This window comes from Protopterus annectens, chromosome 4.part1, assembly GCF_019279795.1.
Source record: "Protopterus annectens isolate FY-2018-M chromosome 4.part1, PAN1.0, whole genome shotgun sequence".
Classification (NCBI taxonomy): domain Eukaryota; kingdom Metazoa; phylum Chordata; order Ceratodontiformes; family Protopteridae; genus Protopterus; species Protopterus annectens.
The window spans coordinates 442,002,438-442,030,194 of NC_056734.1; the positions used below are offsets into that span (position 1 = coordinate 442,002,438).

The 27,757-nt window shown below is 40.2% G+C and overlaps 1 protein-coding gene across 2 annotated transcripts in view; it reads left to right on the plus strand.

Annotated features, from left to right (window-relative positions):
* The window catches only part of WDFY1 (WD repeat and FYVE domain containing 1), a 954,352-nt gene that overhangs the window by 675,526 nt on the left and 251,069 nt on the right, over positions 1 to 27,757 (plus strand). For both annotated transcript variants that reach the window (XM_044070252.1, XM_044070253.1), the window contains exons 8-9: positions 13,940 to 14,045; positions 22,322 to 22,423. In XM_044070252.1, coding sequence (XP_043926187.1) covers positions 13,940 to 14,045; positions 22,322 to 22,423 — 208 coding nt within the window. The remainder of the gene's footprint in view (positions 1 to 13,939; positions 14,046 to 22,321; positions 22,424 to 27,757) is intronic.

Genomic DNA, 27,757 nt, shown 5'->3' on the forward strand with positions numbered 1-27,757 from the left:
CAGCAGCTTGGGATGACAAGAAAATTCTTAGGCAATTAGCTCTGTACAGACTGACCTAATACATGCACATGTCCTAAACTAGCCTGGCTGTCATTCAACACATAAGCAAGAGACCAGGGTTTAATATCAACAGTTGTACCATTTAAATGAGAAAATGTAGTAGTTGTTTACTGGAATTAATGATCTAAACATAAAGACCTTAACTAAAGCAGATCTAGTATATTAAAATGAAGTTTAAAACAGACTAAAAAATGAAAAGTCTTCACTTATCATTGCTGTATGTATTGAAGCTATTGGTAAAAGAGATTATTTTATTTCCTACTTTTTTCCACACATTTGTTGGAATTCAATCACCATTAAGTTTTTTTTTTTCTGTATTCTGGTTTTTCATTGCTTCTTTAATTGCAGATGATTTTATTTTTGATGTTGATATCCCTCTTTTTGCTTCTGTCAACTGAGGAAGTTGTAAATGTATGATGTACATTTCCATTTGCTGTGTATTACTGTCAATCTCCACATTTTGTTTAGTGTACTACACTAATTCATTATTACATTCAGATTTTATTTCCTGGGTGCACTTCTACCCTGCCCATTCTCCTAATTCTTGATTTTAGTTGTCATCCTTTCCACCTCTTGTTGACTCAGACATTGAGCAAACTGTTTGGTTGCTTTAGGGTTATTGTCAAAAATAGTTGCTTTAAGGACAGTGATCTATGTTCTTATATGTTTTTTTATATACTCTTGCGTAGACATTTTAGCTTCCTTCTGTTGCTGCTCACCTTGTTATATTCCACTTATTCTTTTTAGCCTCCTAAATAGCTGCAGTGGCTCTCCTTCTGTGTCTCATTTGCTTTCACTGTGAACACATCACTTGTCTTCAGTTTACAGTTATCCAAATGTTTGCTAGGTTTTTATTATTTATGTTCAAGTCTAATAATTCATTTAAAGTTAGATCTACCCAATGATTAAGCAGCTTCATTTTCAGATGTGCAGAAGGAATGAAGGAAAATGCCAGTGTTTCCTCATAATTTACTTGCTTACACAATTTAATTTGTTTAGCTGCATAGTCTGACCCTATCACCACGTGGGTTTTCATGGTTCAGACCATGTTACAGTATTCTTTCAATATGTAATATCTGTCTAATCTTTACAAGAATCATATTTAGCTGAAAATGTATGCATTTCCCCATCTTTCTGCATTGCTTTCATTACATCAGTAACACCAAATGCATTCATTTATCTGTGTGTGTATTCTCAGCTAGTATCCTATGGTACATTTGTCCTCCAGTGACATTATTCTAATTTCCTGTAGTATTTCAGACTCCTCCTCCTGTCATATGTACTTGATGAAATTCTATAACTTCTTCATATCCTGTCTCAGTACTTTTGTTGGAATATGTAGTGCACATGGTGTTAAATTTTATACCCTGCCAACAACCTCTCACCGCTAAAAAATATTCCTGCCCAAATATTATTTGCTCCACAGTCTTTATTCTTGATCATTTTCAATTGCTATTAAGACCCCTTTCTTTCACACTTCTACTCCAGTAAAGAAACCCTTCTTACTACTTTTCTCTACAAAAGTTTCATGTTCTCTGTGAGTCAAGCACGTTTCCTGTGGCACTATTACTTGTGCAGTACTGTTGTAAATATAGGTCAGTACCTTATCTTAGTTTTTTTTTCTTAAATTAATTTGTTATAAAACAAAACAAAATCAAATTGTGCCATAGTACTTATTATATTTTATTCTACTTTACTTATATCTATTACAAATTGGACCTTCACAGTCTATTTTTTATCACTTTTTGTGTCCCTTTGTATATTTTCAATATTATTGTCTTAAATGATCCTGATCTCTCTCAAACCACATCATTCCCTCCTTCAAGAAGTAAACAACATTTTAACTGTATGTCTTGCAAAGCCATATAGCTGATGCTGTGCTCAAATAGCTGTGTGAATCCTGCTCTGATGTTTCTGTCATCCCGACACTGTTGAGTAGAATAACAGCTATTATAAATTATTGATCATTTTACTTAACCTGCAGCATTTTGTTTCTAAAGCTGCGCCTCTAACCTTGTGTTGCTAGATAACCAGTAAGTAGTTTGGATGCTGCAGCTGTTCCTAAAATATCAAGCTTTACTATCCAGATACAGTGATTCCACCTTCTTGTAGACTGAGTTTATCAAGGCAGGTAAGTTTTTACAAGAGCATCAAAAGCATGCCAGCTTGTACAAATATGACAAGACGATGAAATGCAATAGTTATTTTCTCAGTAGTAGCTGCGTATTTAAGTGGTTTTAAAATAGCTTCCAGTGTGCATGTTTTACATTTGTTATACCAAACAACCAGATTTATTCAACAAATTTCCCCCCGGCTGTGTTTCTAGTACATTATTTTAGAGAATCATTCTGCCTCTTTTTGGTTGACATATTTACTAATTTTGCATGCATTCCTAGTCCTGGCACATGCATCACCAGAACTTAATTTTTTTAGTGTTATCTGTTAGATCAATCACATATGACAATTGCCTTTTTCATTCATTGGTCATTAGTTCTCTCCCACCTCCTTTCCACACTGACACAGTACCTTTGTTAAAATTAAAATCAATATAGAGACAGTGTACAGTTTAAAAACAGGGACTTTTTATCAGACAGCATGCAGAATAGGTCCTCCCATTTATTTTTAACGGATGTTTTGACAAAAAAGCTGTGTGTGTGTGTGTGTGTGTGTGTGTGTGTGTGTGTGTGTGTGTGTGTGTGTGTGTGTGTGTGTGTGTGTGTTTTATATATATATATATATATATATATATATGTAAAATGTATAACTAAAATAGTTATTTTGTGTCTAGCATTTACTAATTTCAATAGGTTTAAGGTGTCATTCAGAAGCAGCTTATATTAAAAGACTTTCACATCCTTTGCCATGTAAGAAGTAATCTTTTTTAATGGTGCCCTCATTTAATATTCCCAAAGTATTTGATGGAGTCTTTCACAGTTTTGAAAACTGTTAATTATTTGTTGTTTTTACCATCATATTTATATTTATTTATTTTTTATTTTTTGAAACAAGAAAGCTTTGCAGGAAATATCTCTGAAGTGTCTTATCTTTGTGGCTTTTCTCCACCTGTTGATGGGTAAGTTGTACCCTCAAAACATTCTCCTCCCTCCAGCTGTTTTCTTCTGTTTACCAATTCATCTTATGCCAGTTGAGGGGTCTACACAGGTTCTTAATCCAAGCAAATAAAGACTCACAGTAAAGCGAGGCACAGTAATTTAAAATGTTTCATTTCTCTGCAAAGTCTTTTGCTGTGCAGTCTTTATTCATGTATCATTTTCAGTTGCTGTTAAGGCCTCTGTCTTTCACACTTCTACTCAAGAAGATGAAAATCATTTCTGTTTGTGTTTAAAGTCATCTCCAACCTTTAAGATTGTTCTTTTCCTCCTTTGCCTGATATGTTTGCAGTTTAGTCAGCGTAGATCTTGCCTGCTTTCTCAGTCTCACTTTCGGAATATTTACTCTGAGTGCTTTCTCTCTCTCTCTGTTTTAATATCATTTGAAAGTCCAGTCTATGTGTCGACATTTTCTCATAAAGGCTTTTTTCTTCCCTTCAGCATGTTCTGGTACTGTGGTAATCCTTAAGATCTGATGATGTCTTTTTCATTCTGAAAAAAAAAAAACTAGACTATTACTATTATCCTCTCAAAGTTTATTGTTGTTGCTGCTTTTTCTTTTGGGATTTTTCTTCCAATAGGTCACTCTTAGCTATGGCCGATAGACATATGGGATTCAAGTGATCCCCCTTTTATTTCTCTGAGACCTCATCTTTCCTATCGGCAACATATTATAATCTAACTGGGGTATACTTGGTAATGGGAATCACTTTCTGCTTTCCATGGGATTCCCTTCTTGCTCGGGGAACCATTTTCTTCTTTTCTCCTATTCTACACAAAATGCTGTCTTTGGGAGTTGTAGAACTTCTGTCTGTCAGTTTCATAGGCAAAGGTTATTATTCAAGCATCTTTCTAGTTGCCAAATGAGAAGGATCCTGTTGGCCAATGCTGGATCATTCTGGTCTGATCCAGTTCAAGATGTTATCACTTCAGTATCTTGAACCTCTGATCCCTCATCTAGCTTCTATGGTACAGTTGGATCTAAAAGATATATTTATCACATTAGCATTTTATGAGTTTAAGATTTGTTTTGTCTGGCTTACATTATCAATTCTCTGTTTTACCCTTTGGACTCTCCACTATACCAAAGATATTCCCAAAATGACGAGCTCTAGTCATTGCCTATTGCAGACTTAAAGGCATTCACATTTTCTCCCATGTTTGGATGATTGTCTTATCTTGGCAGACTCTTTTCTCGGTAAGACTTCTACTCAGTCTTTGTTTTCAAATCAGTTTGCAGAAGTCTTCTCTCATTCCTTCTCACAGAATTATTTTCCTGAGATGTTTGTTGGAGTCTGCCTTGAAGAGCTTTTCTTTCTCCACACAGTCTGTCTTTCAAAAGTTTCTTGCTGAGTTTTTCCATACAAACTGAAGCATCAGAAAGGGAGTTTCTAAGGATTTTAGGGTACATAGTATCAAAGATACTCATGCTGACCTCTTCCAGGCCACACATGAGGAAAATGAAATGGCAACTCAGGTCAGTCTGGACTCGGCATCAACATCTTTGACTTTTCAGATTCCAGTTCTGTGGTTTGTTCAGAGGGAGCCTGGATGATGGGTAGGCCAAATATCTTGCAATCAAGGTGTTCTGTTTTTTCTTCCAACCCCATTCCAGTCCATCACCACAGAAGCTACAGACCTAGCATGGAAATTGGTTTCAAAAGGGGTAAAATAGCAAGTGGAATCCTTGCAGACAGACAAGTGCATAAATGTCAAGGAAGTGTTGGTAGGAATCCATGCATTGAAGGCCTGGGACCTCTTCAACTGTACACATATACAACACCATGGTATTGTGATATATAAATATGGGGTACCATATCTTATTCTGTTTGCTGACTAGCTATGATCGCCTTGGGGAGGTACCAATTCAGCTCGGTCTGTATCTTCTGGCTTCATGCATTTCATCAGAGCAAAACTTTATTACAAACAAACTCTGCAGGACCAGGGCAGTCCCCAGAAATCGAAACTTCATTCTGGAGTCTTCCAAGAATTGATCAAACTGTGGGGAATATCTCTTTTTAGAGCAGACAACTAAGTAAATTATTGTTTGATTCCTGGAAGACAGATTCATTCTCATGCCCTTCAACAGTAATGTTCATGTATGCTTTTCCACAGATAACCAGGGGGTCCTAAATCAGAAGATCTCTCCAAAAATTGTGGTGACAACTCTGTTTTGGCCAAGGCAACAGTAGCTTTCACTTTTCAGTTTGGCCAAGAGTAATTACCACAAGCTTCCCCACAGGCTGGATGTATTCAAAAAAGACAGAGTGAGTTTGATGTACTGCAGTCTGGAAACTCTTCATCTTCTTGTCTTTATAATAGAATTTTGAGAACTTTTGGGCACCTTTTATCTGAGGAGGTAGTGAAGGAGGAAAGAAAACCTGCTACCAGAAAATTGTATGTGTGTAAGTGGAAGAGATTTTCTGCTTACTGCTAGTCAGAACCAGGATTCTTTTCAGGCCTGGCTGCCTCTCATTCTTGATGATTTGTGTGAGTTACTGCCCAATAGCATGTTGTGCTCTTTTGCTGAGGTACACTTATCAGCCATTTCTTCTCATCTACCTTTGGATCTCCTCCTTTCCATAATTGTCTACCTAGGAAACATGACCTCTCCTTGGGCTTTTAATTTTGTGCTTGCGAAGCTTACTCTGTCTCCATTTGAGCTAGCTCATTAGCCTGATTTGAGGCTCTTTAATATGGAATACTGTTCTACTCATTTCTCTGACATCTGCTAGGAGAGTGTTTGAGTTAGAAGCACTTACAGGTGAGTTACTCTGACCTCATTTTTCGCAACGATAGTTGTTTTTTTTTGTGGTGAACATATCCTGCCTTTACGCCCAAAACCAGACTATTAATCTCTCAATCTTTTTCCTAAACCAAGGAGCAAGGAAGAAAAGATTCTTCATGCTTTGGATGTACATGGGCAGCTCAGATGCTTATAGACAAAACTTGACCTTTCAGGAAAACTGACTGAATGTTTGTCTCCTATGAAAGTAAGAGGAAAGGGCAACCAGTGACTGTCTCATACCATTACATTTGGTTATATTTGCAACAGTAAGCCATCTCCACATCTCCATGTAGGTATACATTAACTTCTTCAGTGGTATTTTGGAAAGGGTTGGACTCTAGATGTATTCTAGAGACAGCAACATGGTCCTCTATATATACTTAGAGAAAACACTGCAAACTGGTTTCATTTTCCAAGTCCAGGAAAGGGGCTTCTGAAGTCTTAGTTATTTGCCTCCATCCTTTTCTTTTCATTTCTTTTCCCAACTAAGCTATAATCTGATGTCATTTTCATTCATTCCACAGTGTGTGGGTCACAGATCCAATCCTCAGATCTGATTTGGCCATTCTCTTTCCATTATTGGATCTGACTGTCAAGCTCCTCCCTTTACCTATAATGTCCTTTACCTGCCAGATTACTTCAGATTTGGTTTGCCACTCAACAATTCAGTCGGGATTGGGTTCTCTCTCAACCTCTAGGGTGCCTTTTTAGGTGTAAGTAAAAAGTATAATTATTTTTTTCTGTTTCTTCAGTTTTTCAACCTATATCTATATAAACCTTCCTCTCTTTACTCTTTCAGTTACCTTTTTATTACAGTTCAGGTATTGTCATACTTGGTATTTGGCCTCTCTTCCTGTACCTAGTAAGGTATTCCTTCTACCATTGTTGGTAGATATCCTTCCTTTCCTTTCTCTACTTTCTTTCTGTAATTTAGAAAAAAAAACGTTGTATACTTTAGTGTACTCTTTGATAGTAGCTGTTACAGAGTTCCCTCTCTCCACAGTTAAGTAGTTGCTGGTATGGCTGACAAGCCTACTGGGTTTAAGAAGTGTACTTCCTGTGGGCATAAGATACCCAATATTCTGATGTCCACAGGGAGTGTGTGTATTAGGCCTTTCTAATTTACAGGTGTCTTGTGAGATGTGCACTGGTTGCAATTCGAGGGCAGTAAGCAACAGATGGAAGAAGTTGGTCGTGAAGGGTCTTTTGCCACCTTCTTCCTCTACTACTGCTTTTACTTTTGGGGTTCAAACCCCTTCAAAAAAGCCAAGGTCATCTGAGCCCAGGAAGTATAGTAAGCGCTCTACTGCACTGTCTCCCGGACAGGTCCAAGTTCGGAGCTGTGAGCTAAAGTCAAAAAAGTATCTGATCGAGCACTTTTGGATCCAACAGTTTCTGCAGTCAAGTCCCCTTGGATCCGGAGTCCTGCATTTTCTCCAGAGCCACTGTCTCCTAGACTTAGATCTCCATTTTTAAAGGAGACTCCCAGGAAACCATCTCGACCACCCTCCACGTCTTGCTCCTTCAAGTCCTCCCCAAAATGTTTCCGAGGCAGATGTGGACAGGATGATGAGGAAGTTCCTTTGGAGCACAAATCCAGATGGAGGTGTTGCCGGCTCCGTCTCCTGTTGGATCCTTGAGCCTTCAGCCACTTTAACACTCCATAGTGACGACTCCTGCAATCCCATCCACAGCTTTGGGGCCATCAAATCTGAGAGCACTGAGAGTTGAAGTTTCAGATCGGAAGATAACACCTCCTTCGACTCCAAAGGTTTCCCTGACCCATTCAGCTCTGATCCCCATTGAGTAGGATGAGTCTTGGAGCTGAAGTGCTGGCGTCTTATCTGAGTGTTTGACTTCAACTCCAAGGTTTTCAGAGATGCCACTTCCCTTGGAGCCTTGTAGCGGGCAGCTCCAGACTCCTTCCTTGGAGAGGAGATCAAGGGGGGTGAAGAATCAATGGATCTGAGAGCTTCGGCTTTGGTGAGGTTAGTTTCTGCTTCTCCTGGTCCCTCTGCCTTCAAGGTAGTGGAGAAGGTTTTCTCCCATCATAGAGTGTCTTCAGCTCTCACCTCCTTGGATCCTATACAGATTCCCCCACCAGGTTTGAGCTGCAAGGCTCATCACCCTTCTCCACAGGCACAGCCTATAAGAGCTTCCAGACAGTTCCTGTGTAGGAACTCCCCATCTCTTCTGATACCTCTCCAGAACATCTCACTGAAGAGGTCCACTGGAAGAGAACATGCAAGAGGAAGCACTTAGATTCCCACCAGGAATCTTTGGTCATAGATGCTGATATTGATGAGGGGTAGGGTCCCATTAGGTCCCAACCCAAGGATGTCTCCTTCGGAGACATTTTAGACATCCTGCACCAAAGTAGATGGTTGAGCCTCCCAAAGCCCTTCCCAAGAGGAATCTGTGTTCCTGGAAGGCTTTGGTTCTGGCCCGTCTGTCTTGGGTTACCCCCCTGGTGCATGACCTTATAGGCCTGGTCTCCCATCATGTGTGAAAGGAACTGGACACTATAGAGCCTTTCCCCTGCCAACAAGACAAAATTCTAGGAGCCTCAAAGACCGGCAGTTTTGGAGTAGGGGAATCCATGTAGATGCTATGGTTGTGGCAGCAGCCACCAAAAAAGAACTAGCTGAACAGAGTTCCTCTGTCCACTTTCCTAATAGAGAGTCTTGGACATTGGACAGATTTGGAAAGCACATTTTTGCTTCAACAATTTTTGCTTTACAATCACTTAATTGTGCATTTTACTAGATTACAGAGATACTTGATCAAGGAACTCTCTAAGTCTACCCCAGGGTCTGTGTCAGTAGAGGAAGAGAAAAGTTAATCTTTCCAACTGACCACTCTACAATCCATATCCAGTGGATTCATGAGGTTAATGTCTCATGCTGCTGAAAGTTCCATATGAGGTGTTGTTTCAGGCATATAGCCATCAGGGGATATGCCTGGATGAGACTGTGTGATTTTTTGTGCTGGCCTTTAAATTCTCCTTCATCAATGCTCCTTTTGATGGATCTTTCTTGTCTGGCCCCCACAGTAAAAGATGCACTTTCCTGCAGTGAGCAAGATGGAAAGATCTTATCTGCTGTCTGAATCCATTACTCTACCCCACAAAAGTCTTGCTCTGGGAAATCAGCACAGTGGTAAGATGTGGTTCTGAAAATCTGAAGGACATTATCAGGACTTGCATGGTGATTTGTCTTCCAGAGGCTGAGTGGGAAGTAATAATGGAAGATGCCAACCTTAAGACAGAGGAGTCTGCAGAACCGAGGGTCTTGAGATCCTTTCTTGGACAGGCCTTTTCAGTGCTCCTGAAATGTTGCCCAACTATTTTTCTCTGGAGGCAGTCAGGGGGGTGCTTTTCCTCCCCACCCCACCCCCACCCCAAAAAAGCTTGGACAGCCATCACAACAGATTCATGGGTGCAAAGGGTCATATGCAGAGGGTTCTTCATTCCTTTGTCACAAAACCCCTTATAAAAGAGATGTCTCCCCAATGTTCCACCCAGTCAGAGAGAGTTAGCAGCCTTAGAAATTCAAAAGCTACTAGAAAAGAGTCATCCAGAAGGCCCCATCAGACCAAGCAGGATCCAGAATTTACTGAAGGTTCTTTTTGGTGCCGAATAAATGAGGGGACGTGAGACTTATTTTAGAACTCAGTCATTTAAATCACTTCATGAAGAACTCTAAGTTCTGGATGGTCACAGTTCAGTCCATTTACCTGTCCTACAGAAGGATGACTGGATGTGCGCTATAGATCTTCAAGATGCGTACTATCATATCAAATTTAGCAGACGCACTCTAAGATATCTGTGCTTTACGGTGGGAGCCAGTCATTCAGTTCAGAGCCATGCCATTTAGTCTCGCCACAGCCCCCAGGCTGTTAACGAAACGTATGGCAATGGTGGCAGCTTATCTCAGACTCTACAGATTTAGGGTGTTTCCTTATTTAGACATCTGGCTCCTTTCTGCACCAACCAAGCCTCTTCTATAAAAGGCCAGAGATTACTTACTCCAGTCCCAACTTCAACTAGTTCAAGTGTTGGAGTTTATAGGAGCTTGCCTGGACACAGTCTGACAGCTTGCATTCTTACCCCAGACAGGTACTTGGACCATCCTTTTCCTCCTGCAAGGCAGGTTTTTCAATCCTTAGGTTTGATAGCTGCAACTATCACCATATCACACATAGCTTGCTTCCACATGAGAATTCTCCAATGGACTTTGTGGGTGCAATGGTCGTTGCTTCGCCATCCTTTGCAAGCTCACAACATCTTTATAGGCTACTTCAAGGAATCCCTACTTTGCTGATTCCAGTCCAACGAGCTTTGTCAGGGATGTCCTTTCATCTTTCCTCTCCTGAAGGCCATGCTGACCATGGATGTCTCCAGCTTTGGATGGGTGGGGCATTTTTTGGAACAAACTGTTCAATGTACGTGTAAAATAAAAAAACAGTTAACCTTGACTGGATCACAAACTCCTTTAATGCAAATAACAAACATTCACTTCAACTAAGCGCTTTCACCCATTAAGCATCATGGGTTTCATCAGATGAAACTCTGCTGGCAGGCTGAGCAGAACCATCCTGATGCTGCTCAATCGTTCTCTCAGTCCTGTAGTGACAGAAATGATTTTTCGTCATGGAGGTCAACCTTGCTGTGACCTCTTTGCCTCTCCTTTCAGCAGCAAATGCCGCAGGTTCTTTGCCCTAATTCCCCCTCAAGGGGAGTCACCAGGAGATGCTCTAGTCCGTGTTTGACTACCCGGTCTCCTGTATACATATCCTCCCCTTACCTTAATACCAAAGTTTTTTCCAGAAAGCTCAGTGGTTGAAGAGCAAGGTAATCCTCATTACCCCCTTTGGCATCGGCAGGTGTGCTTCCCATTCCCACGATTTCATCTTCTATGTCTGCCTTGGGCACTGGACTTCCAGTCCAGATCTACTGTCACACCTATTGAGAATGATTCCTCTGGACATTCAAGGCCTCAAGTTAACTGCATGGTTTCAGCAGTTCAAGTGATGGCTAGATAGCCCAGCCTTTCCTCTCCAGTTCATCAGATTTTATCCTCATCTCAAAACCTTTTACCCAACGATTTACAAGAGTAAATAGAAGAGATTTTCATATTGGGTGGAACAAAGAAAGCTGGATCAATTTACAGCTTCATTTCCTGCTAAATTAGATTTTCTGGCTTCAGTTTTTCAGGGTAGTGCTAGTTTTTGCACTGTAAAAGTCCAACTGGTAGCCATCTGTAATTGCCATATAGGACATAAAGCCTTCCCACTAGCTTCTTCTAAAATTTGTAAGGCTTTTCTGATTTGTAAGGCTTTTCTGAAGGGTACTCTTCTGCTTAGACCTCCAGTAAGAGACCCTACTCCACCCTGGGATCTTAGTTTTATTACAGACTTTAGTCCAATCCCTCTTTGAACCTTCGGCTAAGTCAGACCTTAAATGTCTCTTGGTAAACCATTTTTCTTGTTGCCATTGTCTGTGGAAGGTGAGTTTCTGAACTCAAGCAGTTTCTTCAAGACTACCCCATTTGTTTTTTTTCACAAAGACAGAGTGACCTTTTGTCCAAACACTTCCTTCCTGCCAAAAGTTGTGTCTGAGTCAAACATGAATCAAGTAATCAGTTTACCAGTCTTTGTTTCAAATTTTGACAATAAGGGATAATGCATGCTACATCCTTTTAGATGTACATAGGCACCTTTGTTTTTACCTACATAGAAGAAAGTGATTTAAAAAAACTGACCCACTGTTTGTTTCCTTTGCTTAAAACAAATTGAGTAGCCAGCATCTAAAGTTACTTTAGCTAAAGGAGTAACGGATTGCATTTCTTTTGTATATTGTCTAAGAGGATTGTCCTTGCCTAAATCTCCAAACGTTCATCGACTAGATCCAGATCCATGGCTACATTATCTGCCTTTGACCAGAGCTTCAAATGATATTTGTGCTGTGGCCACTTGGTCCACTTCTCATACATACCTTTATTGATCATTAGTGTCCAGGAACAGGGCTGCTTTTAGCTCTGCAGTTCTTTCGAATATCCTTCCATGAGGGCCACCCAGGATTATCATAGCTGGATACTCTGTTCCATACATTGATGAGTGAATGAAAATGACATCAGCCAAACTTATGTACTCACCGTAACTATGCATCTATGTTGTCCATTTTTATTCTTCCTCAACTCTCCTCCATCTTTCTCCCTATCCTGATCCTTTGGGAGTGACCTAATGAGGTATATGGGAACCATTATTCACAGTCTGAGCACCTGCTCTGTCTCTGTTGTGTTTCTTGTTATAGTTATTGTTATATGTATTCATGCCTTCAGGCATATTTAGCAGCAGCAAACTCGAGCTAAGGTAATCTGGCAAGCAGGGGGCATTATAGGTAAAGGGAGGAGCTCAAGAGTTGGATCCAAGAATCTAAAGAGATTGGCAAAGTCGGATCTGAGACCCATATGTTGAGGAAGAATGAAAATGGGTAACACAGATGCATAGTTATAGTAAGTACGTAACTTTAATGTAGTCTGTATTGAACATAGTACAGTTGTGTAAGTAAACTTATAACTATAGATGTTCTAATAAAACACCATTGCAGTATCTGTCCCTCCATGCAGCCCCCCCCCCCCACCACCACCACCACCATTTCTTGCTGGTGTTCTTTTTCCTGTTGCCAAGGTGTGGTTATTTGGATTCATATTGCTCAGTCAAAAGCAATTGCAATGAAAGACAGTTTGGCAAAAAAATCCTGAAGCAACTTAGGCTGAAATCAGCGATGAATTTTTTTTTTTTTTTTTTTTTTGCAGGAGGGCATACCTCACTGCACCTCCCTATGTGGAGCAGCACCACCCTCCCTGAAACCTTTAATCTGTGTGATTAATCTTAAAGAAATTTGTGCCACATAAGAACCCTTTAGCAATAGCATGATTTAATACATTTGCTAACTTTTAATGACCAATTCTGTGTTATTTCAGCAAGAAAAATATCATCCCAGCTAGTAGGATATCCTCCCAAACTGTATCATATCAGGCTTTGCATTCAAACTTGCATATTAAGTCCTCCTTGTGTATTATTTACATATCATAGTATAAAATGAGAACATTTAAGATGGTCACAGTTCAAAATATTGCTGGACTGCATATTCTGATTCAGTTTGCATCACATTTTTTCTGATTGACTGAGGTGTTTTCTCAGCCTTCGGTTCCCATTGATTTTTAGTTGCAGAAAACGTATCTAGTATTTCAGCGCTAGAAACCTTTAACTTTCCATGGTGATTTGTGAAATGCAGAAAAGTATGCTTTTCTCATGACTTCAAATTGTATCTAGTCTCTTATCTTGTTCACTTCATCTTTGTTCCTAGTGCAGAGTGCCCTACTGGGAAGCTTGCTTTCTTACGTGATTGAGCAGGACTTTTTTCAAAAAATATTTTCCATTTTGTTTGAGTTTTGGAGCCTTATGCTGCCTTGTACAGCCAGTCCATTTATTTTCATTTTTTGACTGTGAACAACCCTGAAAACAAAACACTTTTTGGTGGAGGAGATGTGGGAAGAAAAGCTCCACAGAACAGAAACCAACATTTAAATAGTTGGTAACAGACATAATTGTATAGCAAAGGATACAGCAATATATGAAAGATATAACATAGTAAATGTTTAAACCAAAGTAAAATTCTGCTACAATTGTACACTCAATAAGCAGTACACACAGAAAAATGCAGGTATTGATATACATATGAATTTTCATATTACCTACATGTCTGTACAAGCAGTTACATTGTTGTCACTTTTTCTGAATGGAGGAGAATTAACATCTAGAGAAGAATCAAGTCAAGATTATGTTCATTTAATATTATTGTACATTTAAGATGTAACCTTCCATAGCTGCATAGCTTTAGGTGCAGCTGAACTGTAGCTTTCATCAAGTGAATATTTTGCATATTTCAACATGTACTTTGTATTTGTCTTTTCAGTGACAAGGTGCAGGGTCTTTGTTACTTAAGCTTAACACGGCAACTGCTGTCCTGCTCGAATGATGGTGGAATTACAGTCTGGAACATGGACGTTCACAGAGAAGAGGTAACCTGTCATGTTCTGTCTTATACCAATGCATTGCACAATATGAGTTATGTGATAATTAAGTACAGTCCACAGTTTTTGATATATTAAAATCTGAACATATAGTCATATTCATGATGAATGTTGGCAAGCGACAGTGTTTGTGCAATATCAATACAATTGTGCTTTTTAGCTAGGTAGTACCAGGGGAATTATAATTTGGGAGATCATCTTAGATCCATGAGACAGATTCCAGTTTCCAGACGTGTGTTGGGAATCTATGGTTATGTTATTTGGCTTGACTTATGCAAATTGGAAAGCAGAAGTAATCATGAGCAGTATGTTATGGCAGGCAACGGCTAGTAACAACATAATAACTGGGTAGATTCCTTTATTTTACTGGGGGAGAAAACTGCTACTTGTCATGGCATGTTTTTCTGAAATGTCGAATCGCCGTAGCTTTTTATGTTGTATAAATTGCAGGTAAATTTGCAAGAAGCAGTTGTAAATGTAGTTGCATACTTTGTCAGTATACCACTTGTTGGCAATATCCTTCAGTACAGTTTTGCCCTTTCAGTGTAGCTTTCTTCTGAGTGCTATACTAATGAAAGAGGCAGTGAGACAAATAAAAGGGATTATGGCTTAGCATTTGAAGGAGAACTCCTTACACAAGGTGCAACCCCTAAATAACTACTTGTTTACTACTTGCATTGACCATTTTAAACTTTCCTAATTTGGCTTTACCCATCTAGGGTCTCCTTTTTTAACTGCCATTGCCCTCGGAGGACTTTGCCCAGCTATTCATTATTATTATTTTTATTATTATTTTTATTATTATTATTATCATCATCATCATCATCATTATTACACTGAAATAACATCACCTAAGCAGTCAGAATAGTGTTCTAATACAGGATTGTATTGTAAGGTAGGCCCAACATGGGAACTGTGGTATTACAGATTACTTTTAAAGTGCATCTCATGTTGTCTTCAATTAGTAGTCGGTCCTTAAGTTTGAAGACATTTCTTGTAGAATTTTTTTCGTCATACACAGTGTGCTTAAGTATGGGAAACAAGCATTTGTTAGACTAATTGCTATGCTGTAGCATTAAGAATTAATTGAAATGTCACTGCTGTCTCTTTTGAGTAAGCCATGTGCTGTTTGTCTGATCTCTTTTTTGAGTAGGCCACGTGTTGGTCGGGTGATCTCTCTTTTGGGTAAGCCATGGGTTGGGTGGTTTTGCTTTTCCTGATGTTATGAAGCTTGACTGCTCTTGTAGTTAATGGGTGCATTTATGGTAGTACTGAATGTCACCAGATACTGCCCGAGGCTTTGGTTTGTCAGCTTCAGTAAGTGAATGAAAACTGGTTGCAGGAGACAGAGTTCCTTATGTTATGCAGAGATAATGGCATAGGCAGTATGCTGCAACATATGTGACCTCACTAATTTGGTGCATCTTTTATTAGTTGTGCTAATAACAGATGCTATTCTTTAGCTTGCTGTGAAGTCTGCTTGCAGGGTACCACAGGACTGCTTCTTTTTTGTCTTCGTCCATTTTCCAGAAAAAAAAAAACTTTGCAAATGAATTGTAACAGAAGATCGTTGGGAGCAAGCTTCTCATTTTTGGGGGTAACAGACACCTCATACAAGAAGAGACATCTTTCTTTGTTGTTGATGTATTGTCATTTTACAGTCAGCACATTGCCAGTGCTTTAACATTGAGTGTCAAACTTTTCCACTGAATTGGAATGCTGGTCTCAAATTAAGTGAACCCCAAGTGCTCCTGCGATAAAGCATTTAGGATTTACACAGCATAAGGCCTTAAATAACAGTCCTGACAGTCGCATACACCAGTCTGGAAAGAGCGGTGTGAAAATGTCAGTATTTTCATTGCAGTTAAATGGTCTTAATTTTATATGCTCTGATAATTTTACTGGTAAGCTTACGTTTTTGATTCTTGGAGTATATCTGAACAATATGGATGGTTTACCATACATCATTATTTGCATCAGATCAGCTTTAACGTCTGCAGATAACAAGCTTACCACATCCATGTGCTCTTCACTTCTTTTTTACCATGGAGCAAAGCTCTGTAAATACCCTAGAAATTCTACTTTACTGAAGTACATTCTCATGTCCTTTTTTTAACTAAATTAATGGCAAGTTCTTTTTCTTCCTTATAAGAACCATAACACTTTACATACAAGAACTAATCTCAACACCAGATCCTACTTCTAGGCACATATTCCCACTAACGTTTCAATTTCTAGACTGACAGCACATGAAATGCTGTATGTCTTGCAGATGTAGTTTAATCAGACAACAATGATATTCATATCCAGATTCCTCATTTCCTATAACAGATGTTTGGGCAGGTAGAATTCTGTTCTTAACCCCCCCCCCCCCCAAAAAAAAAATCTTCAACTGCTTAGCCTCACAAATCAGGGGAGAGAGTCCAAGACTCTTTGGGGGGGGGGGGGGGGGGGGCTGTCAACAGATGGAAGTTAAGATCACTTTTTACCACAGGGAGCATGATTGCAAAAAGAAAACGCATTTAAAAAGTATTTCTTCTAAAAAGAGTAGCAGTGATTCAGAGAAGCCCTCCAACTAGAAGTCAGTATTCTAGTGTGTCTCTTCACCATGAGAAGCACCAGTGTGGAAAAGAAAAGGCTTGATCTGGAGTGCCACTGGTGTGTGCGCATCAGCAACCACTTCACTAATTCTGTGTCCACACAGATGATCATCATTGCTGAACAGTGTGTGAACTTCGGTATGATTTTTCACTAAAGTGAGACTTCAGCTTCTCACCTTCACTGGATTCATATCTTTAGCACCTTTTTGACTGTCAGACCACACATCCTTTCTTCAGCTGCCTGCATCTGTGGCAGTCATTAGTGTACTAGACCTGGGGTCTGTGGAGAAGCCTGTACTACTGCGTGTGTATCATTCAGACTGACCAACTTTGAACGCAGTGTTAGTGATGTGAAGCTGTTACCATTCTTTGACAAGTGACAGGAGGTTTGTGTTTATTCCACAACTAACTTGTGGATTTCTGATGCCATCGTCAGTCCGAAGTTTTTTTTCTTTATGGACCTGGCATGGTAATGCAGGAGACCAGCAATGATGTTCCTCTAGACTTATTAACACATTGTTTTGTGTAGTAATCTTCAAAGTGGATAAACAGTACAAGTACTAACCTTACTGAAATGATGATGCCAAGCCCCCCCCCCCAATCATAGCTTGCACATGCAGGAGATCAGAGTTACAAGAGATGGTGTTCCATATGCTTGACTGCATCTCTGTTTATTCCTCATGTAAGCACTGTAGAAAACAGCAAGACATAAGTCACAAAGATACTGGAAGTTTGCATGATTTACATACAGGGATATGAAAGATATGAAGAGGAGGAGTTCTTAAGAATGGCAGACTGTTCATGCTGATAGAGTATTCAGTAAAGTTTTATGACCCCAACTCCAAGGACCAAGCTGGCACATCCTTACTCTCCCCTCATTGTACCCCATATGACTCCTTGCCCTTTTCTTTTAGTTTCTAAAATTCATGCAGACAGTTGATAACTGACCTACTACGGATGTGGTGCTGTCCAAGAATCCTCTCCAGGCAATAAAAGATATGACTGCTTGGATTATTTCATGTTTATACAATATATTTACTGGTCTGTAGCCATCATCCTGTTACTTTGTAACCACTTACCAAGAAAGCTATTAAGATTTGTACTGCACTGGGCAGTGTCTGTTATTTTCCTAAGAAACCTTCAAAGGAAGCCACCTTCCCCCTTCAATGATGGACTCAGAGCGTTGAATCCCCTCCCTGTTTAAACATCAGGTAATCAGAACATTGAATGGTCTGGGCAAGAGAACCTTCAGCAGAGCCATTCTCTCGGAGCCATATATTATATATGGCAAATCATAAAGCTTCAATGATCCCCTGGTTTTGAAATCTTTGGACAAGTTGATGGGCCACCCCATCCTGTTAAGTTGTTTCTGTGTAGAAATTCTTGGAGATCGCTGTTAGTGGCCTCTCACACATCAGTAATGCCATAGGATTTTGCTGATGTGGTGAACAAATCAGCCATGCCTTTTTGTTCAATGAGACGTCAGACTTCTCTGTAAGGGACTTGACTCTACAAATCAGAACTATTAATATACACTTCCTGCCTTGTTTAGTGAAATAGTATTGCAGGCATTTAAGAATCTGTGGAGAGGCAGTAGAAACTTTGGAACACAATGTATATAATTTGCTATTGAGAGAGCACTCTTATTGTCAGCTTATTAAATGGGTGGTTGCAGAATATGTTGATCAAATTTTAAATGGTCATGTATGGTAATTTCTCTTAGTCTGTTATGTAATAAAAACCCAATTTTAGTGTTGTGTGAGTTTATATCTCTACTACCTCTACTACTAGAATCAATAAACACAGTAAAAGAGAGAGCATATTAGACTGGATACTCACAAACAATATTAACAAAATATACAACATAGGCACCTTGCCGGATGATATCAGTGATCACTCCCTAACTTATATTTCTAGAGAAAAGTCAGATTGTGTAAACACCCTTAATATCCAACAAATTCGCTCTACCAAGCATTTTAATATAGACCTTTTTCTAGCTGAACTTAGCATCTGTAACTGGAATTCCTTAAAAACACTTCCTCTTGATGATGCAGTTGTACTCTTTAATACTACTTTCTTATCCATTCTTGATAGACATGCCCCAAAGAGATCCATTAGAATGAAGTCTAAAACTGCCCCATGGCTCTCCAAAGACACTAAAAAACTCATCCTCACCAGAAATAAAATCTGGACCAAATGGAGATGCCACAGAAATAGCCCAGATTTTCTTCTCTTCCGCCAGCTTAGAAATCAAGCTAAAAAAGCTATAATCTCAGACAAGAAAAAATACTACTGTGAACTTCAGCAAACCCATCTTAATAACTCCAAACAATTTTGGTTATCTGTGAATAGACTCCTTTCCCCAGGTACTGCCAAAACTCCCTCCCCGCTAAATGCCAACCCAGACACTCCTCTCCTGACTGCAAATACTTTTAACTCTTTTTTTTCAGATACTATTCAATCCCTAGCTAGACAAATGAATACCAACAACTACTACCCCCCAAACAACCTAGCTAGCTCTTCTCACAACTTCTCTCTAAAACCTATATCTACTTCCTACATCTATAGACTCATTCACAAACTGAAACCTTGTACTCCTTCAGCTGATAAACTTCCCTCACTTTTCCTCCAAAAAGCAGCCAAAGAAATCGCATACCCTATATCCATACTCATAAACAGAACTATCCAAGAGGGATCCATCCCAGATATCTGGAAAGTCTCTCATATTATTCCTCTACATAAAGGAGGCAACTCTACTGACTACTCCAACTATAGACCGATTGCTCTCCTTTCACCCTTAGCAAAAATTATGGAGAAATGCATTCACCAGCAACTAGTACAATATCTGTCTCTTCACAACATAATAGCACCCTGTCAGCATGGCTTTAGACCTCATCACAGCACCACCACTGCCCTTCTTTCTTTTATAGATACTATCAACAAAAATCGCAACAATCATCTTCTGTCTTCTGCTCTTTTCATTGATCTCTCAAAAGCATTCGACATGGTCAATCACTCTCTCTTAACTAACATTCTTAAATCTCTCTCACTCGACAACCTAGCTATTAAATGGTTTATATCATATCTTAGCAACAGGCAGCAAGCAGTCATATGGGAAAACCATATCTCTTCTCTTTTGCCAATTTCCATCGGAGTTCCTCAGGGCTCCATTCTTGGTCCCCTTCTTTTCATCAATGATCTTCATTCTGCTATCCCACAAGCAACATGCATTCAATATGCAGACGATTCGACCCTTATCTGTTCTGCTCCTTCCACCACAGAACTGATCTCACTTACCCAAAACATATTTAATACTGTTGAAACATGGTTCTCAAAACGGTTCCTCCTACTTAATGCCAAAAAAACTAAACTTCTCCTTTTCACCCCCACCTCTCGTACCACCCCTTTACATTTCTCCATCTCCTCTAACACTAACACTATCATCTCACCTGACTCTACTACAAAACTGCTAGGTATAACTATCGACAACAATCTCTCCTTCGATCAACACATTAATTACACCATCAAATTAGTTAACAGAAAAATAGGATCCCTATATAAAATTAAACCTTTTCTAACCCCAGCAACTAGAACCAAAATAGCCCAATCCCATCTCTTATCTTCACTTTTATATGCCTCCTCTATTTATACCAATCTAAAAAAAAGCAATCTAGCTAAACTAACAACCTGCTACAATAATATTGCCCGCTTTGCCACTGGTAACCCCTTCAGAACCCACCATTGTCTAAACCTAAAACTTCTAGGCTGGCTTGAATTCCAAAACTACTTGCTCATCCCTCAACTCTCTATTGCTCATAGTATACTATATCAACCTGACCACACACCAATACTTTCTCAACTGATAATCCCCTATAACAATCTCAACTCCCTACGCTCTTCTCATAAACTAATGGCCAAAGCAATTAAGTCAAACAACTTTGCGGTAACTGTCTTTTCACTAATACAGTAGGTAGAAACTGGAATCTTCTTCCTAGTGACATAACTCTGACTACATCTTTGCCTCTTTTCAAACAGAAAATTAAACTGTACTTCCAAAACCACTGGCTCTGTTCCTGCAGTACACCTGACTAAGTTACCTTATTTATTACTCTCTTACTCCTCTATTCCTTTCCTCTCCACTCCAACTCCTGTTTCTGATCCTACCACTATTAGAACTATAAGTACTATACTTTCTCTGTAAATTTGTTGAAATTGAAAAATAGTACCTTTCTTATTTTATTATGACAAAACCTGTTACATTACTGTTGAATATCTCTCTTGCAGTGTTTTAATAATGTATTGTTTTTGAGCAAATATATTTCTTATGAAATGTACTAGTAGATAGTGGAGCTTTTCTCCTCGGGCCTCTGCTGAAAATGGACTTGTTATCCAGCCAGACTAGCCCGGTCAACAAATGTAAAATAAATAAAATAAAATGAAGAAGTTTTTATGAGCATTATGCTGTTTGAGTGAAAATCGTAAGCTTAGTTGTAGGGGGTTAAGAAGGAGTTGAGAGTTCTCAAACCAGGTTTCAACGGATAAGAGGGCTTTCTTGTTTTAGTTGTTGGAGAGTAGGTAGACTGTTAGCTGTAAAATAACATCTGGTTTCCATTTCCTTTTGTCATTTATTCATTTGTGAAAACCACCTGGAAATCTGACCTAGTGTTAGATCTGCTGCAAATGAAGCCCCAAAGTAAGGTACATTTACATTAGGCATTCACTGTGTCTGTTGCAGTACATTCATGCCTTTTGCATAGTTTCATAGTATTGTTTTGTAGTTTATAAGCAAAGTTTTAATGGATTAGTACCTGCCTGTATGTATTTTAAGTCCTGTATAGCTGTTCCTCCCCTGTTCTTTTGAATATGTTCTAACTTCCTTCTCTTGGTCATGCCCTTTTTATGAGAGTATGTCTGAGTAACAGAGGGATTCTAGTTGGCTGTTGGGTTGGGGAGGTAGTGAGGAGTGCCTAGTGGCACCACACATATGATTGCATTTACTGATGTCACTTTCACTTAGTAGAGCCAGTAGCTTTAATGCCAGTCCTGGTGCCTGCAGCGGAGAGGCAGACCAGCAAGAAGCTGGTTTTAAGATCTGTCTATGCATAGAGTTCTTCATGCAGCTTCTGTTTTCCAGTTTTAAGCATGTCTACAGTTTTATTTTTAATTTTTATTATGTATAACTTTTTGCCTCACTTTGTATGATTTGGCAGTCATCAGATTGCAGTAAGCTGGAATCCTAGACTGAGTTAATGTAAAAGTCAGCTTTGACAAAATACTGCTAAGATTTTCAATTATTGAGGTTGCATTACTATAGGAACAATTTGCACACTGTTTTGAGGGGGTATGCTAAATTAGTTATAAATAGCACCTCACTTATCAGCCAGTATGAATGTCCACATTAGCATTTTTTTTCCTCCAAACATCTACTTTATTGAACAGTCCAGAACAGTTTCAGCAGTCACATAATTCAATTATATAAATGTCAGAGTGAGCATACAAAATAAAATGATGCAAAAAAAACATTAATTGTTCTAACAATACAGGAAAATACTCCTGTATTCATTGTTTTCCATATTGGGATTCTTTGGTCAGAATACCAGCTAACACTGTGATAGTAAATGTAGCAATATACTTTGTTTCCATTAGTTTCTCACTTATTTTCAGGCACCACAGTGGTTAGAGAGTGACTCATGTCAGAAATGTGAACAGCCATTTTTCTGGAATCTAAAACAGATGTGGGACACAAAGACTCTCGGACTACGACAGGTAAGTGCACTCCTTTAAAGTATACGTTAATGCGCCATTCAGTCTTCAGAGCAAGTCTTTATCATCTGTGTTACAGCTCTTTTAACTAGCAGTTACTTCTGCAGGTTCTTTGCTTAGCAGTGGCTTGTGCTACAGGATTGGTTGGTTCTGCTGACATTCACTTCCAGAAGGTTGGTATGAGTCACTACTACTGTACTACAGGGAGGATAGTTGGTAAACATAGATTTTTTTTTTTTGTCTCCTTAAGGAGAAATGTTGCACTTTATTGGTTTTGCTTGGCATTACAGAGGTCCAGTCGTGTGTGTGTGTGTGTGTATGTATATATATATATATATATATATATATATATATGTATATATATATGTGTGTGTGTGTGTGTGTGTGTGTATATGTGTGTGTGTCTCTATATACACACATATATATATATATATATATATATATATATATATATATATATATATATATATATATATATATATATATATAAAATCTATATATGCCAGCATCCTGGCAGATAGGTTCAGTGCTAACTTTACCCCCCTCTCACCCCCTAGAGGGCCCATCTCTATACCGGAAGAATGCAAAGTTCCTGTAAGCACGGCTGCACAGATTAAAAAAAAAAAAAAACACTGTCCAAAGCCAAGAACACAGCATCCATGGGACCTGACAATATCCTAGGCTGCGTTCTACATGAACGAATGAACTGGCACCCTACCTAAGTACCATGTTCAGTCATAGCCTCACCTCAGGCTTTGTGCCCACTGAATGATGCACCAAGATGGTTATCCCACTTCACAAAGGGGGAGCCACAACGGACCCCAGGAACTACCGCCCCATTAGCCTGATCTGCAAGGCTATGGAATGCATCATCATGGAACTCATAAACAAAGACATTGGTAATCTCCAAACTCTGGACCCTACCCAGTTCGGGTTTGTAAAAGACAGATCATGTCTCCTAAACCTGATTGACTTCTTTGAAGCAGTCACCAAAGCCATAGATGAGGGTAAGGTGGTTCACACAGCTTATCTAGATCTCGCCAAGGCTTTCGACACCATCCCCCACTCTGGAATTATAGATAAGCTCACTAAACTAGGTATAAATCCCTATGTCACAAGATGGGTTGCTAACTGGCTCATTGACAGAACGCACACTGTTAAAGTAGCAGACTCCAAATCTGACTTCAGACCAGTGACAAGTGGAGTACCACAGGGTTCAGTCCTGGGTCTTCTCCTGTTTAGTATCTACTTCTCTGAAGTACAGGCTAACACAGAAGGTCTTTGGCTAACAACATTTGCAGATGACTGCCAACTAGGAGCCATAATTGAAATTCTTAACGATGTGGACTTACTACAAAAGGGCCTCACTGAGACAGATGCCTGGTGTCAAAGCCATGGCCTGAAGTTCAGTGCCAAGAAGTGTATTGTCATCCCCTTTGGTAAAAACTCTGTACCCATGAACTACCACACAAGTGGTAGTGTACTTAATGCCGAATGTGTAATAAGAGACCTTGGGACACAGGTGGACAGTAATCTCTCCTTTGATAATCACATCACCACAGTGGTCAGGAAATCCTTCTATGTGGCTCACCTCCTCTCAAAAGATTTCTCATCCAGAAAAAAAGAGGTCATTGTTCCTCTCTACTCATCACTCATTAGGCCCATTATATAGAGTACAATGCCCATTTTTGGTGTGTACCTCACAAGACATCTACAACAACTGGAAAGGCCACAGAAATACCTCAAAGAGAACTACTGGCCTCAAACAGATGCCCTACGCAGACAGTCTAAAAAAAACTCCAGCTTTACTCGGTCGCATATCGCCTACTCGGAGGCGATCTCTGCCTAACATAAAAAGCTATGTCAAACCCAGAGCTGCTGGACATGTTCTACTTAACGAAATCCCAATCCCTCCAAGCTACACGCTGTAGGGACTTAAACCTTGTCACCACAATAAACAGAACATGCTGGAGGGATAGATTTCTGTCCCAGAGACTTCCCATACTCTGGAACAGACTATCTATGTCAAACAGAGCTCCTCATTAGCACTCTTCAAGAAAAATCTTGATGATTGGATGGGAAATAGGAAACTCACCCCAGGGATCACTTCTGTGGCTCTGCTCGACAGGGGCACAGGAAAATAATTTTCTTGGGTGGCGAAAGCCAGGGTAACTTTTTGGCTAGGCTTATATTGGCCCTTTGGCAAACATGGGAATGCCGAACGTTAGGTGGCCGATTTCCATATTGCCAACCTTCAATTCTGTGAGTCTCCGGTTCAGCGAATGCCACTGTGCATTCGTTCATACGTTGGCGGTGTTTCGTATTGTGATTGCGGGGCAGTGTGGATTGCGAGCTTTTCCCTTTTCCACACTGTAGTGTGATCTCAGAGTTGGAATATATAAGTGGTGGGGGGGTCCCCTGCAAAAACATTACCGTCAGCTCTGTGCATTATGGATCTGCTTTGTACGTACTGCTGCAAACGGGACAACAGACTTCAGAACTCTAATTCAACTTCGCCTCAGTTAGGTTGCTAATATTCCAACCTAATTAATATTCCGAACATCAAACATGTAAACTGCTTTTTGAACGGTTCACATTCTGATGTTCGATGTTTCAATAGTAAATATATATGTGTGTGTGTGTGTGTGTGTGTGTGTGTGTGTGTGTGTATTTATATATATATATATATATATATATATATATATATATATATATACATATACATATATATACATATACATATACATATATGTATATATATATATATATATATATATATATATATACATATACATATACATATATGTGTGTGTGTGTGTGTATACACATATACATATACATATATGTGTGTGTGTGTAAATATATATATATATATATGTGTGTGTGTGTGTGTGTGTGTCTTTTTGTTCCCATGTTGCAGTATTCATACTGTGGGATTTCCAGCCTTCAGGCGACCAGACATCAGCTCCTATACAAAAGCTTAAGCCTGCCTGCTGTAAGTGTGTGGGACATCACACGTAGGGCCATAAACCTTGGAGTATAAATGTTACATCGGCACGCACAGATCTCAGAACTTTTCAGCCGCAGATGATTACTTCGACCACTTCGCTCCTACGTCCGAAGACATCTAAAGATAAGTTCCCCATTGGGGTGTTTGCCTTTCCGTTCTGAAGCTTTAGGTTGGTTGCTGTTGTTTTTATCTAGCCGATGTCAGAGAAAAAGAGTAAATGTAGTTGCGGGCAGCAGATTCCGCACAAAGACTACCACGACCACTATGTCTTTTGCTTAGGTAAGGAGCACGACCACAAGGCCTGCTCTGTTTGCCAATCATTTGTACCCAAGACCATATGCAGCCGTCTGTCCACATGAAATCTGTTTCTAGAAAACTAAAGGCTTAAATGTCTCGTTCTTAGGATGGATCCCGAGTTGGCCGCCCAAGCTGAAAAACCGCGGAAAAAGGCCAAGGTTTGCAGGCCTTCTCCAGATGCCGCTCCGCCTTTGGATGTCCCGCCGACTACCGTTGTAGGGGCTGAGGGACACCAGATTACTCTGGTTCTGATGGTTGCTCTAGAAGAGGCCGTGTCATTACCCAGCGGAGTTGACTCAGATGTCGGTTATAACCAACGTCAGCGGGGAACCATCGCTGGACTGGCCAACCAAGACCTCTCCTACCCCAGTGCAGGCCTCTGTTTCCTTACCCACCCAGATGCGCACGCCTTCAAAAAGGAAACTGAAAACTAAATACCTGAGCCCAACGCCTCCGGCAGCCCCAGACTGGGAGTCCTTCACTTCCTCCTTGATGCAGCCCTTCATGGCTCTTAGGCCTGCAGGCCCTACTCCCACCAGCATCCTTGTACTGAGTCCTAGGCGGGCTTCTTCCTCCTCCCTGCCTTTAGCATCTACTCAGCCTACAGTTACCCAGGAAGACCCAGAACACTCTGCCTCTTCCATTGACTATTACTTACTTGAAGAGGACTCTATTGAAGGGGACTCCCCACGTGAGGACTTGTCATTTGGGGAGACCTGTCTCAAAAATTTGAGTATTTCAAGTGGGAAACTTCTTGAGTCTCTGAACCCAGAAAAGATACTCTGAGCTTCTACAGCTCGACTCCCCTTCTCCTTCAGCCATCTCTCCAGTACTCCTAGCTTTCTTGGGTGCCTTCACTTTGGTTTCCAAGAACCCAGATTCTCAACCCCCTGCCCCTAAGAAGCCAGATAGGTTTTATAAAGTCCCTGATGACTACAAGTTCCCTCATAAAGCCACCTTTGGCCAACCCAGCTGTTATTGCCGTATCCCCAGACAGTCTAGACAATTGCTTTCAGCTTCCCTATTGCCATCCGATAAAGACTGCAAAACCATTGACAGGATGTGGGGAAGAGGGTATACACCTCCTCTACCCTGGCTTTCAGAGCTATAAACTACCAAACCCACATGGTGAAGTATGCCCTAGACCTAGTTTTGCAGGCCTTCACCTTGTTGGCTACCACCCTGGACTGTCCAGCCAAATCTGACATTTCCTCCAAATTGTCACTGGCCACCCAAGTAGCCATACAGTCTGTCCGCTGCAGCTATGATGCTGCTGAAGCAACTGCCAGATCTACTGCCACTGCTTCCACCTTACACAGATACTCCTGGCTGAGGCTACAACCTCTGCCAGATGACTTTAAAGCCAAGATCATGGATGCTCCTCTGGATAACAACCTTCTATTTGGTAAAAATGCTGCAGAACCTTTTAAAAATTTGCAAGAAAAAATCAAGGAGCTGCAGGACATTAAGCACTTGCTGGTGTCCCCAGTGGCCAGATATTACAGGAACTACCTGGCCAAAGCATCCTTTGTTAGAAGGGCCATGTCCACTTCTCGGCCTTCTGTTGTCAGACCATGTAGGGGATCTCAGAGGCAGCCTTATCCCAGACCCCCTCAACCACAACCCCCCAACAAACAGTCCTTTCCAGGTAGAGAGGGGACCCTCCTCTGCGTGACTGCCTTGCCCAAGTGCCCTTGTCCATCCCGCCTTACCCAATGCCTCCCTATTTGGAGAACCATCACTACAGATTGGTGGGTTCTTTCCATCATCCAAAAAGGATACTTTCTTTCCTGGAAAGAAAAACCTACACCAGTAAAAATTCCTTTCCCTCCCAAAAATCAACTCGCTCTACTTCCTCCCATCCTGCAGGGATGAGGCTTCTACTGCCACCTCTTCTTAGTCCCAAAAATGTTGGCCCTTGGAGACCTATCCTGGACCTCTACCTACCTAAACCTGTTCCTACAGGTTCCCTCCTTCAGGATGCTCTCCCTTCAAACTCTTTTACCCCTCATTCCATCTCAAGCCTTCAT